Genomic DNA, 12,470 nt, shown 5'->3' on the forward strand with positions numbered 1-12,470 from the left:
GCTGATCTTCCTCACAAAAAAACATAAAGAACTCTTTAAAAAAAAATAAAATATGGGCCGGCCCCGTGGCTTAGCGGTTAAGTGCGCGCGCTCCGCTGCTGGCGGCCTGGGTTCGGATCCCGGGCGCGCACCGACGCACCGCTTCTCTGGCCATGCTGAGGCCGCGTCCCACATACAGCAACTAGAAGGATGTGCAACTATGACGTACAACAATCTACTGGGGCTTTGGAGGGAAAAAAATAAATAAATAAAATCTTTAAAAAAAATAAAATAAAATAAAATAAAATAAAAAAAATAAAGTCTATTAAAAGAAAAAAAAGGGGCCGGCCCCGTGGTGTAGTGGTTAAGTTTAGCATGCTCTGCTTCGGTGGCCTGGGTTAGCGGGTTCAGACCCCGGATGAGGATGTATACCACTCGTCAGCCATGTTGTGGCGGCAACCCACATACAAAGTAGAGGAAGACTGACACAGATGTTAGCTCAGGGACAATCTTCCTCAAGCAAAAAGAGGAAGATTGGCACAGATGTTAGCTCAGGGCGAATCTTCCTCAACAACAACAACAAAAAAAACACACTGCAATTACTTTTTCATCAGTAACAACTGAAAGGGATGGGAACACCAACGAGTGTGTGTGGAGCAGCCCTTGCCCGCTCACCTGGTGCACATCCCTCCTGTAGCCAGCATCATTGTTGCTGCCTCCGATCACGTACAGCTTGTCCAGGAGGGTGGCCATGCCATGCCAGGCCCGCTGCACGGGCCCATCGGCCAGAGTGTGCCACGTGTTGCTGCCCGGGTCATAGCAGTGCGTCTCCTTCAGGTAGTCCTCCCCTCTGCGGCCGCAGGTAATGTACATCTTCCCCTCCAGCGTGGCGCCTGCGTGAGCATACACCTGTGCGGGCCGCCAAAAGAACCGGGGGTGGGGAAGGGACAAGAGGGCAGTGAGGAAGGGCAGCCAGGAGCCATCATGAAGCCGCTCGGACCCCACAGCTGCCCCACACCTCATGGCTTCGGTGACTTCCTCCTCACATTCTGACAAGAACGCTCCCTGCATTCTCGCTGGACATACTGTCCTGGTCAACCACCCCTGACCTCTTCCCAGTGGCGGATGAGTTTGCCCACCCAGACATGACTCTGACCTTCTATGAGAAGAAGAACGGAATCTTTGTCTTTCCCTTGCCCCTAAAGGAGACATCTGAATGAGGGAACTCAAAACCAAAGCATCATTTTCAGAGTCACGGGAGAAGGGTCAGCATTCCTGGGAACCACTGACCCACTCTCAGTTGCCTCCACTTCTCCCCCACTCCCAATGGCCAGTCAATCCTCCAGGCCTGCTGATCCTACTTTCAAAATCTGTTTGTTTACAAATGGATCTAACGATATGGTGAGGAAAAAAGTGAGATGCAAGATCAAACACAAAGAACAATGCCACCTCAGCGATGGTTACGTGTTGGGGAAGAAAACACACCACCCTGCTTTTGATTTTGGTCCTCAACCTTACGCGTGCTTTCTACTGCACCCTCTCCTACCCCGCCACAAGAATCTCCTCACTGCCCAGCCAGCCCCACCACATGCACCCCTCATGCAGGGTCCTACTGCCTCCAGGACCTCCTTTCTCATAGCCACTCACTCAAACTCGCCCCGTGGAAGGCCCTCCACGCTGTGCCCATGAGCTCCAAGGCAGGGCACTGTGGGTTTTTGGGGAGAGGAGCCCCAAGGGGTGTGGAGGCTCCAGGGCTTGTGTTACTGGGCCGTGTGGTGGCACAGCAAGTGCTGGAGAGGTGGACAGGGTGGAGGGCAGGGGATAGAGCAGTGGGCAGGACAACACCCAGGGTTTGGGTCTTTTCCCATTAGCGGTGGGGATCTGGGGAGGCTTTTTTTTTTTTAATTAAAGTTTTCATCTTGAGGTAAGTGAAGATTCACAGGTAGTCGTAAGAAGTAATACAGACCCCAGGTACCCTTCACCCCGAGTCCGCAGTGGTTAAGGGCTTGTATAACTGTAGTACAACATCACAACCAGGATGCTGACGCTGACACAGTCAAGACACAGGAGATGTCTATTTCCATGCGAATCCCTCATGGTGCCCATTTATCGTCACACCCACTTCTCTCCTGCCCCGAACCCCTCCTTAATCCCCGGCAACCACTAACATGTTCTCCTTTTCTATAATTTTGTCATTTCAAGAGTGTTATATAAATGGAATCATGCAGAATGTAAGCTTTTGAGACTAGCCTTCTACGCTAATCCAGGTTCATCCAGGTTCTTGGATGTATCCATTGCTCATTCCTTTTTATTGCTAAGTAGTATTCCACACTGTGTATCTGCCACAGTTTGTTTACCCATTCACCCACTGAAGGACAACTGATTTGTTTCCAGTTTCCGGCTCTCACCAATAAAGCTGCTATAAATATTTGTGTACAGAGTTTTCGTTTCTCTGGGATAAATGCCCAGGATGGCAACTGCTGGGTGGCATGATAGTTGGAAGAGAACTTTTTAAAGACACTGCCAAACACTTTCCCGGCATGGCTGTACCATTTACATTCCCTCCAGCAATGTATGAGCCATCATTTCTCTGCATCCTCATCAGGATTTGGTGTTGTAACTATTTTTTATTTTAGCCATTCTGATAGGTGGTTTTCTCACTGTGGCTTTAATATGCATTTCCCTAATGGCTAATGATGTTGAACACCTCATGTGCTTGTCTACCACCTGGACATCATCCTCAGTGAAATGTCTCCTCAAGTCTTTTACCTTCTAAAGGGTCTATTTGTGTGTGTGTTTTACTGATGAGTTTTGAGAGTTCTTTATATATGTTAGATATTAGTCCTTTGTCAGATATGTTTGCAACTATTTCCTCCTACTCTGCAGCTTGTCTTTTCATCCTTTCAACGTGGTCTTTTGCAGAGCAAAAATTTGTCATTTTGATGAAGTCCAATTCATTAATTTTTCTTTTTATGGCTTGTGCTTTGGGGGTCAAGTCTAAGTATTCGCTGCCTAGCCCTAGATCCCAAAGATTTTCTTCTACCTTTTTTCCCTAACTGCTCTATAGTTTTACATTTTACATTTATGTCCATAAACAATTTTGAGTTAATTTTTGTATAAGGTGGGAGACTTGGGTTGATGTTCATATTTTGCCTATGCATGTCCAATTGCTCCAGTATCATTTGTCGGAAGGTTATCTTTTCTCCATTCAATTGCTTTTGCACCTTTGTCAAAAATCAGTTGGGTGTATTTGTGTGGGTCTCCTTCTGAGTTCTCCACTCTGGTCCAATGATCTATGTGTCTTTCCCTCCACCAATACTAGTCGTGATTACTGTAGCTACTTGTCTTGAAATTGGGTAGATGAATTCCTCCCATTTTATTCTTTTTCAAAATTGTTTGAGGTATTCTAGATCCTTTGCTTTTCCACATAAATTTCAGAATAATCTCATCTATATCTACAAAAACTCTTACTGAGATTTTGATAGGAATTGAATTAACTACTGTATATCAATTTGGGAAGAATTGATATCTTTATTATTTGAGTCTTCCAATCCATAAATATGGTATGTTTCTCTATTTATTTATATATTTTTATTTCTTTCATCAGCATCTTATAATTTTCAGGATATAAATCCTATAAATGTTTTGTTAGATTTATACCTAAGCATTACATTTTTTTGAGCAATTGTAAACAGTATTGTATTTTTAATTTCAGTGTCCATGTGTTGTGCTCATTGCTAGCACACAAAATACAATCGATTTTTGTATGTTTATCTTATATCCTGCAATCTTGCTGAACTCACTTATTAGTGCTAGGATATTTTTATTTTTGGTAGATTCCTTTAGATTTTTGACAATTTTGTCATCTATAGGGTCAGTTTTATTTCTTCTTTTTCAATTTACATGCCTTTATTTTCTTTTCTTGCCTTATTTACTGGCCTGACCCTGGAGGACTATGATGAACAAGAGTGGCGAGAGCAGACATCCGTGCACTGCTCCCCATCTTGGGAGTAAGCATTCAATTCAGTCTTTCATCATTAAGTATAACGATAGCGGTAGGATTTTTGTAGATGTTCTTTACCGAGCTGAGGAAATTTATCTCTATTCTTATTTTTTGAGAGTTTGATTGTGAATGAATGCAAAATATTGTCAAATCATTTTTCTGCACTGACTGATATGATCATGTGATTTTGGGTTTTTTTTTTGTGAGAGGAAGATTAGCCTGGGCTAACATCTGATGCCAATCCTCCTCTTTTTGCTGAGGAAGACTGGCCCTGGGCTAACATCTGTGCCCATCTTCCTCTATTTTATATGTGGAAGCCTGCCACAGCATGGATTGATAAGCAGTGCATAGGTCCGCGCCCAGGATCCAAACCTGCAAACCCCGGGCTGCCGAAGTGGAGCGCCAAACTTAACCACTATGCCACTGGGCTGGCCCCTCATGTGATTTTTAATATGGTAAATTACACTGATTGAACTTCAAATACAAAACCAGCCTCCCGTCTCTGTATTTAACCCCATTTGATCATGAATTTCGCCGGGGAAGAAGGGTTAATTCTATTTGCTAATATTTAGTTAAGAATATTCAATGCATATTTAGGAGAAATCTTTTTTTTGGATACTGTCTTTGGTTTTGGTATCAGGGTAATATTAACTTCATAGGTAGAACTGAGAGGTATTCCTTCTTCCATTTTCTGAGGAAAAAATCAGGCAGAATTGGTGTTAACTTCTCTTTGTCTGGTAGAATTTTCCAGTGTAACTATCTAGGCCTGGACATTTCTTTTTGGGAAGTTCAATTTCCTTAACAGATACAGGACTATTCAAATTATCTATTTAGTTTTTTTTTTTTTTTTAAGGAAGATTGGCCCGGCACTAACATCTGTTGCCATTCTTCCTCTTTTTTTTTCCTTTTTTCTCCCCAAAGCTCCAGTACATAGTTGTGTATCATAGTTGTAGAGTTGTAGCTCTTCTATACGGGAAGCTGCCTCAGCAAGGCTTGCTGAGCGGTGAGTAGGTCCGCATCCAGGATCTGAACCAGTGAACCCCGGGCCGCAGAAGCAGAACGCACGAACTTAACCACTACACCACCAGGCTGGCCCCGATCTATTTAGTTCTGAGTGAGTTGTGGTAGGCTGTGTTTTTTTGAGGAATTGATCCATTTCATCTAAGATATCAAATGTAGAGTTGTTCATAGTATTCCCTTATCATCCTTTCCACGTCTGCAGGGTTTACAGTAATGGCTTGTTTCATTCTTTATATCCTAAATTGTGTCTTCTCTTTCTTCGTCAGTCTTGCTAGAGGTTTGTCAATTTTACTGATCTTGTGCAAGAACTAGTTCTTTGTTTCAATGATTTTCTCTATTGTTTTTCTGCTTTTAACTTCATTTCTATTCTTATATTTATTATTTCTTTTCTTCTGCTTACTTTGGGTTTATTTCGTCTTTTTCTTTGTCTAAGTTCTTGAGGTAGAAGTTCAGATTACTGATTTGAGATTTTTTTCTTCTCTAATGTAGGCTTTTAGTGCAAGAGGTTTCCCCCTCAGCAGTACTTTAGCTGGGTGCCACAAATTTTGACATGCTGTCTTTTCATTTTCACTCAAGGTATTTTTATTATTCTCCTTTGATCCATGGATTATTTAGAAATGTGTTTAGTTTCCAACAGTTTGGAGATTTTCCTGTTAAGTTTCTGCTGGTGATTTCTAGTTTGAATCCAATTTGGTCAAAGAACACAATGTATGATTTCAACTTTTAAACATCTGTGGAAGTTTGTTTCTCTTTGGTGCTTCCAGCTCTCAGCCTCTTTAGTCCCAAGAGTGAGACACACGAGGTAAAAACAAAACCCAGGGAACACATTTCCGTATGGTGTTGTTCCTCAGGCCTGAGATCCCTAGCTGGTCTGCCTTCTTCTCTCAACCTTTCTGAGTCTTCTTAAGTTTGTTTTACATATAATGTCCAGAGTTTGGGGTTGTACTTAGCAGGTAGAATTGGAAAGAATACAACTACTCTATCTTCCGGGATGTACAAGTTCTCTGGGGAGGTTTTTAAGTGAGCAGAGAAAGGGTTCCCTGCAGGGATTTCTTTCCTCTTCTCTGGAAGCACAGGAAGGCAATGCTCAGCTTTGGGCCACGTGGAGAAGAGCCTATGACCAGAGGACTTCGCCTACTGCTGGGGCAGGGAGCGCACAGCTCACTGGGGACATGTCAGTAACCAGTTCTTAATGATACCACACTGGTGGGACTCTCCATTATGGAGGTCCCTGAGAAACAGGTGGCAGAACGTAACAAATGGATGAGGCCACATGACAGCCTTTACTCCTGGTCATTCACTATGTCTGAGCGTGGGTTCTGAGCTGGCAATAGGCCTGCTCCCTCCACAGTCCCTGCAGATACCCAAAAGACTTCCTACAACGGCTGCATACCGACCTTCTCCAGAACCTGTGGGGCCCCTCTGCTCACGGGAGAAAACCTCCCGCACTCTGGCAGGTTTTCCATCTACCTCCCCGGCTGCTCCTCCACTACCCTCGCATTGTCCCTGCTCCTCTGCGCTGATCACAGCCATTCCCAGAGCCAGCACACCACTGTGTGCTGATGAATTCTCCACGTTTCTACTTCTAGGCTGACCCCTCCCCTGAGCTTGACTTTTAATATCAAACTGACATTTCCAATTGGATGTCCCCAGGCATCTCACATTTATCACATTCTAGATGGAACTTTTCCTTCTTTTTCATTTCGGAACCCATCTGTCCTCTTGATGAGTGGCCTAGCCATCCACCCAGGTGCTCACATCTGGAGCCTGGGGGTCTTCCACGATCCATCCCCTTTCATTCCCTAACACGTGGTCCATCAGCAAGTCTGGTCAGTTTACCTCTAAACTACGTCTCCAATCTGCCAATCTCCCTCCTTCTTCACAGCCTCCACCCTCACACAAGCCACCCCTGCTTCTGCCTGGACCACCCAACAGCCCCGGAACTGCTCTCCTTGGTCCTGCCCCTCCAAACCCTCCTCTCTTCACAAGAACGCACCATGCTTGCCCTCTTTCTCAGAATAAACTGTGAAGCCCCCCTCTTGGCCTGGAAGGCCCTTCCTCCCTCTCCAAATGGCTGCCCATCTTCCTTTAGACCTTGGTCTAACTGACATCTCCCCAGATGGGCCTTCCCAAGTCGTCTATCTAGATTCATCCTGTCAGACCAAGAGACGTGCTGTCCTCCCCCTTCCCTGAGCACTGTTAAGCTCAACCCTCTCAATTTCTTCCACCACACTTATCACAACTGGGAACTACTTCACTGATTTGTTTAGTGGTTAGAATGGTCTCTCCCCCTAGGCTGTAAACATCATGGGGGGGGCTGTTGTCATTTTTTATCACCACTGGATCCCCAGTACTTGGTATATGGTAGGCGCTTAATAAATAGTTGCTGAATGAATGAACGTATGAAGGAAGGACACTGAAGTCAGAGAGAAGCTGGTTGAAGGCCAAGGCTGCCCCTCTGTGGCCACACTGGAGAACTGCGGCTTCCCAGGCTGGCTTCAGACAAAGGACCCCTCCAGCCCACCCCCACCCACCCAGGAGGCCACCCACTCACTCCCACTCACTCCCTTCTGTGCCTCCTGGAACTGGAAGGGAATTCAGGAGACTGTCCTCGTCTATCAGGTCTCAAGGACTCCCTGATCTTTCCCATGCAAAATCTGCTCCTCTCTCGAGGACAGGGGTAGGGAGTAACCCTCCAGAGGGGCTCCCTTCCCCAAAGAAGCTGAGGAGGAAGGAGCAAGCCAGCTTTCCCTGCCTGGGAGGAACCATGGTGGGAATCCCTGACCTTGGAGGCTGCGTGCGCTGTAGACCCATCAGGAAGAACCCCAGCCCCCAGAGGTCAAAGTCTAAGGCCCTGGGGAACTTGGGGGAAAGGTGGGAGATAAAGGGGGGAGGTGTGGAAAGAGGTTCACAAAGGCAGGAACTCTTGCCAGTGTCCCAGAACTAGTGCGGCAGAGCCCTATGCACGTCCCTCACACCAATCTCTGCCTCTGGGGTGCTCGGGGATCCCCAAAGGTGTCCTGGCCTGTAGCATGTGCTCCACAAATGGCAATGCCGGTGCTAGAAGGGCGCAGACCCTGCTCTCAGAGGGTGGGACCCGGGATGTGAGGGATCAGCAAGGCCTCTTCCTCGCCCTGGGATTTCGTGTCTGATTCAGGGGCCAGGGTCCCAGGACCCCTTTTATCTTATCTTATCTTATAAGATAAAAGGCACCTCCCTAAAGCATCACCTTTTCCCACATTTTAAACACTGTAACAAAGCAAAGTATTGTGCCAGGATACACAGGATTTTTTTAAAAAGCATGAAAAATACAACTTCTAAAGTGTTTTTGACTTCTCGAAGACCCCACCCTCCAGGAGGCCTGTGGGGGAGAAGTCTGAGGCTTCATCTCTCTCAGTGTCCCTCCTGTTTAACATCATCTTTGGACATATCCCAGCTCATCTCAGCCGTGCTGAAGGGCAAACAAGGAGGAGGATTCTGTCTACATTTGAACTGCAGGGTTAAAGCAGCTTCCTGGGGCCAAGGTGGTGAGACCAAGACAGGGGTGAAATTCTGGGGAATGGGGTCTGATCTGGATGCTTGAGGAGGCTCTCCCTAGGTGGCTGGTGAACCTCAGGGGTCCCCCACCCCTATCTCCGTGCAGAGTCTTTGGAGGGATGCAGACTCCGCGTGCTGGGCCTGGTTCCCTGGCCTGGCTTCCCTCTCACTTTGCACACCCTGGGGAAGGAAAGCAGGCAGGAGAAGGCCCCTCTTGGAGGACTTCCTTACCTCCCTCTTAAGGGGGGCCACGTAGGCCCAGGAGTTGGTGGTGGGGTCGTAGCGCTCCACAGCATTCAGGTCATTGTGGTAGTCACGGCCAGCCACCGCGTAGATGTACCCGCCCACAACACACACACACAGGTCGGCATGCTCCTGCTGCAGGGACTGGATCTGGAACCAGCGGTTGTGCCTCGGGTCGTACCTTTTGAGGGGACACGAAGACAACACATCACTGACGGCGACAGAGCCTGCCCAGCAGGCCTGCACCTCTTGCTCTGCCCGTGTACCCTGAACCCTCTCCTGGCTGCCCACACACCGGTACATGCCCACCCATAGCCACATCAGCAAGCTGATACACACCTGAGCAAGGTGTATCCCCAGCACACAGCCCAGAAAGCGTGGCCAGGAGCCTCCTGGATTTCTGCTCTGATGCCAGTCCCTTCCAGGTGGAACCTCTTGGGTGGTTTCTAGTCCACCTGACTGTCCACACCAGGCTGCCCAATGGCTGTTCCTACAGCCACCTCCACCTCACTTGTCTCACCTCCTGGTCCCCACAGCCCCACCCTCATCCAGGAATGCCCCCAATTATGGCCTCTCAACTGGACTGGCACAACAGCCTCCGGGCCTCCAACCAACTCCAACACTCCCTCGCATGGTCTGCCAGACACAGCCCACCCCTTCATCACTTCATGTGCCTCTCTTAACTGTCCTGTTGCCATTCCTACAGCTTCCCCGACCTCCCCAGCTGGAGGATTGGGAGCGCTATCTCCCACACTGGACTGTGGGCACCGTGAGGGAGGGGTCCTGTGGGCTTCCAGGTACTCTCACAGGAGGAAAGATGCTGGGCTGGCATCCACGAGGCTGGAGGAGGGCCGCTGGGCTGAGGGGCTGCCCGGGAGAGCAGGCGCAGGGAAGGGAGGGAAGGGGACCTCTGCTGAGCCCCAGAGCCATACCAGCACTGTTATGGAAGCTCAGAAGCTTGCTCTCCTGACACTAGGCCCCCTTCATGGCTCTTTCACAGGAGATGCAGCTGTGCCCAAGGCACAGCCTTGCCTTCTCCTTCTTTACCCATCACCCTTGGTAAAAAAGTCTAGTCCCCAAGCAGCAGCTTCATTCTGCACTCTTGCGTGGAGCTGCCCCCTCCCACAACCCCTCTGAGGCCCCCTGCCCCTCTTCTGCCCTCAGAGGGCTTTGCATTCTCAACTCAGGTGATCTCAGCCGCCCCAGAACGCCCAACTATCACCCATTGTTTTCTCCTGGACTTCAAACTCACACTGCAAACACCTCCTAGCCATCTCCAGCTGGCTGCTCACCTGTCCTAAATGGAACCCTACGCTCCCTCTGTCTATCTGATCCCATCCTCACCAGCAAAGCCTCTGCTCACACACCAAAATCCTTCCGCCTTAGCTAGGCAGCTGAGGCCCTTAGCAGCCCAAGTCCGTGCCCACTTTTCCAGCATCAGCCCTGCCCCAGGCTTGCCCCACTTCCTGGGGGCCTCCCACTGCCTCTTCCCTCTCTCCATGCCCCAGGCCTGGCACTCTGCTGGGCACCCAAGCAGGTATGCTGTTTGGATGAATACAGATACCCACAGAACCTCGAGGGGGCCAGGACCCCATGAGCCAGAGGCCCAAAGCTCACTCTTTCCCTGACCTGCATCTGGCCCTTTACCCTGGGCATCCACCCAGGAATCAGCATCTGAGCGCCTGCTTCTGGAGCCTCCTTGCTCAACAGCCCATGCATAGTCGCAGGCTTTTTCAGATAAGTGTTTTTACTTCTCCATAGTAAGACCAACTCCAAAGAGGATAAGCTGAACTTCCACTGGCTCAGAAGAGAGTGAATAAAGTGTTCTTTGGCCTGTGCTGTATGCTGGTCAGTGAAGAGATCGGTTTCATCCTTTGCCCCAAAGCACAAGTTAGACGTGCTCTGTAGCCTCTCCTTTCTGCTGCGCCATTTGGCCAGCCTCACCCTGCCAGCTAGGAATCATAGGAGACAGGATGCCCCAAGAGTCAGGCAAAGAGGAGAGAAAGAACATGTACCTGGGTCACACAGATCCAGGTCTGAATGCTGGCTCTACCCGTCTAGCTGGGTGTATCTGGGCATCACTCACTCAGTTTTTGCACGTGTCCAGTGGGTGACATTGCCTGCCTAGAAAAGCTATCATGAAGGATCATAAAGGATGACACACATTAAAAGGTCCTTGTTAACCTGCGAGGAGTTCGTGAAGGACCGAGGCTCATGGCTGTGTTCCTAGACCTCAGCTCAGCAGCTGGCTCAGGGCAGAGCATGCACTGTCTGCTCCACTGAACAAAGGAGTCAGATTACCAACAGCGAAATCATTCATTCACTCTACTAATATTCACTGGTCACCCAACGTGGATCAGGCATGGTGCTCAGTGCTGGGAATCCAGAGACGAGGGCCCTGCTTTCCACTGTAGCATGGCAAACACGCTACAGAGAACAAAGTACACAAGTGCTCCATAAAAAAAGGGAGTAAGGAGAGCGTGATCTACTAGGCAGCAGGGGCTGGGGAGGGCAGAGCTCTCTACGGAGACCAGGAAGGGCCTCTTTAGAAGGTGGTGTTTGAGCCCTGAATGACGGGGGGGCTGAGCCAGGTGAAGGTCTGGCTGGGGACAGGCAGCCAGGCCAGTCCAGGGCGCAGTATTCACAGAAGCCCCGTCAACTGGCTGAGATGGTGCCTTCCACCGCCCTTCCTGTGCACGACACTCATTCATGTATGTCTCTTCTCCCCTATTTTCAATCAAGCCCAATTCAGCATCTTCCACCAGAATGAGACAAAACTCTCCAGATGCTTCCACTTACTTCCTTCTGGTGTCCTGCCCTCACAGGTTCCCAGCCTGAGTTCATTTGGATTTGTGGTTTCAGATTTAAGGAAACACACACACGCGCGCGCGCACACACATATACAGACACAGTACATCATAATTTAGACATAACCACAGTTTCACTGATTTCTTATGTCCTCACTGTGTCCTGTATCTCACATTTTCCTCTTTATTGGATTAATCTTCCACTTGGTCAGAATAAATCAAGTAATATTTGTTTCAAATAAAAACAAGCTTTATAACTGCATATATACAGTTTTAGTCACTTTAACACTGATTTTTTTGTGTGTGCGTGTATGAGGAAGATCAGCCCTGAGCTAACATCCATGCTAATCCTCCTCTTTTTGCTGAGGAAGACCGGCTCCGAGCTAACATCCATTGTCAATCCTCCTCCTTTTTCTCCCCCAAAGCCCCAGTAGATAGTTGTATGTCATAGTTGCACATCCTTCTAGTTGCTGTATGTGGGACGCGGCCTCAGCATGGCCGAAGAAGCGGTGCGTTGGTGCGCACCCGGGATCTGAACCCGGGACGCCAGCTGCGGAGTGTGCACACTTAACCGCCAAGCCACGGGGCCAGCCCTAATGCCGATTTTAAAATTTTTTTTTTTTTTTTTTTTTTGTATGTAAGCCGCCACCACAGCATGGCGACTGACAGATGAGTGGTGTAGGTCCACGCTGGGAACCGAACCTGGGCCACTGAAGTGGAGCATGCCAAACTTAACCACCAGGACACTGGGGCTGGCCCTAATGCCAATTTTGGATCATCCCACCGCAAACTCAAAAGTGAAATCTAGAATTGGTACAAATGTTTTCTAGAGTCCTTGTTAAATTTAGTAGACTATTCATCGTCTATATTATCATGACTTA

At 48.4% G+C, this 12,470-nt stretch overlaps 1 protein-coding gene across 3 annotated transcripts in view; it reads right to left on the bottom strand.

Annotated features, from left to right (window-relative positions):
- The window catches only part of KLHL22 (kelch like family member 22), a 37,726-nt gene that overhangs the window by 3,614 nt on the left and 21,642 nt on the right, over positions 1–12,470 (bottom strand). For all 3 annotated transcript variants that reach the window (XM_087423759.1, XM_087423760.1, XM_004442359.3), the window contains 2 exons: positions 8,771–8,963; positions 655–888 (listed from right to left, as the gene is read on the bottom strand). In XM_087423759.1, coding sequence (XP_087279885.1) covers positions 655–888; positions 8,771–8,963 — 427 coding nt within the window. The remainder of the gene's footprint in view (positions 1–654; positions 889–8,770; positions 8,964–12,470) is intronic.

This window comes from Ceratotherium simum, chromosome 35 (assembly GCF_057802395.1).
Source record: "Ceratotherium simum simum isolate JZ-2026a chromosome 35, ASM5780239v1, whole genome shotgun sequence".
NCBI classification, from domain to species: domain Eukaryota; kingdom Metazoa; phylum Chordata; class Mammalia; order Perissodactyla; family Rhinocerotidae; genus Ceratotherium; species Ceratotherium simum.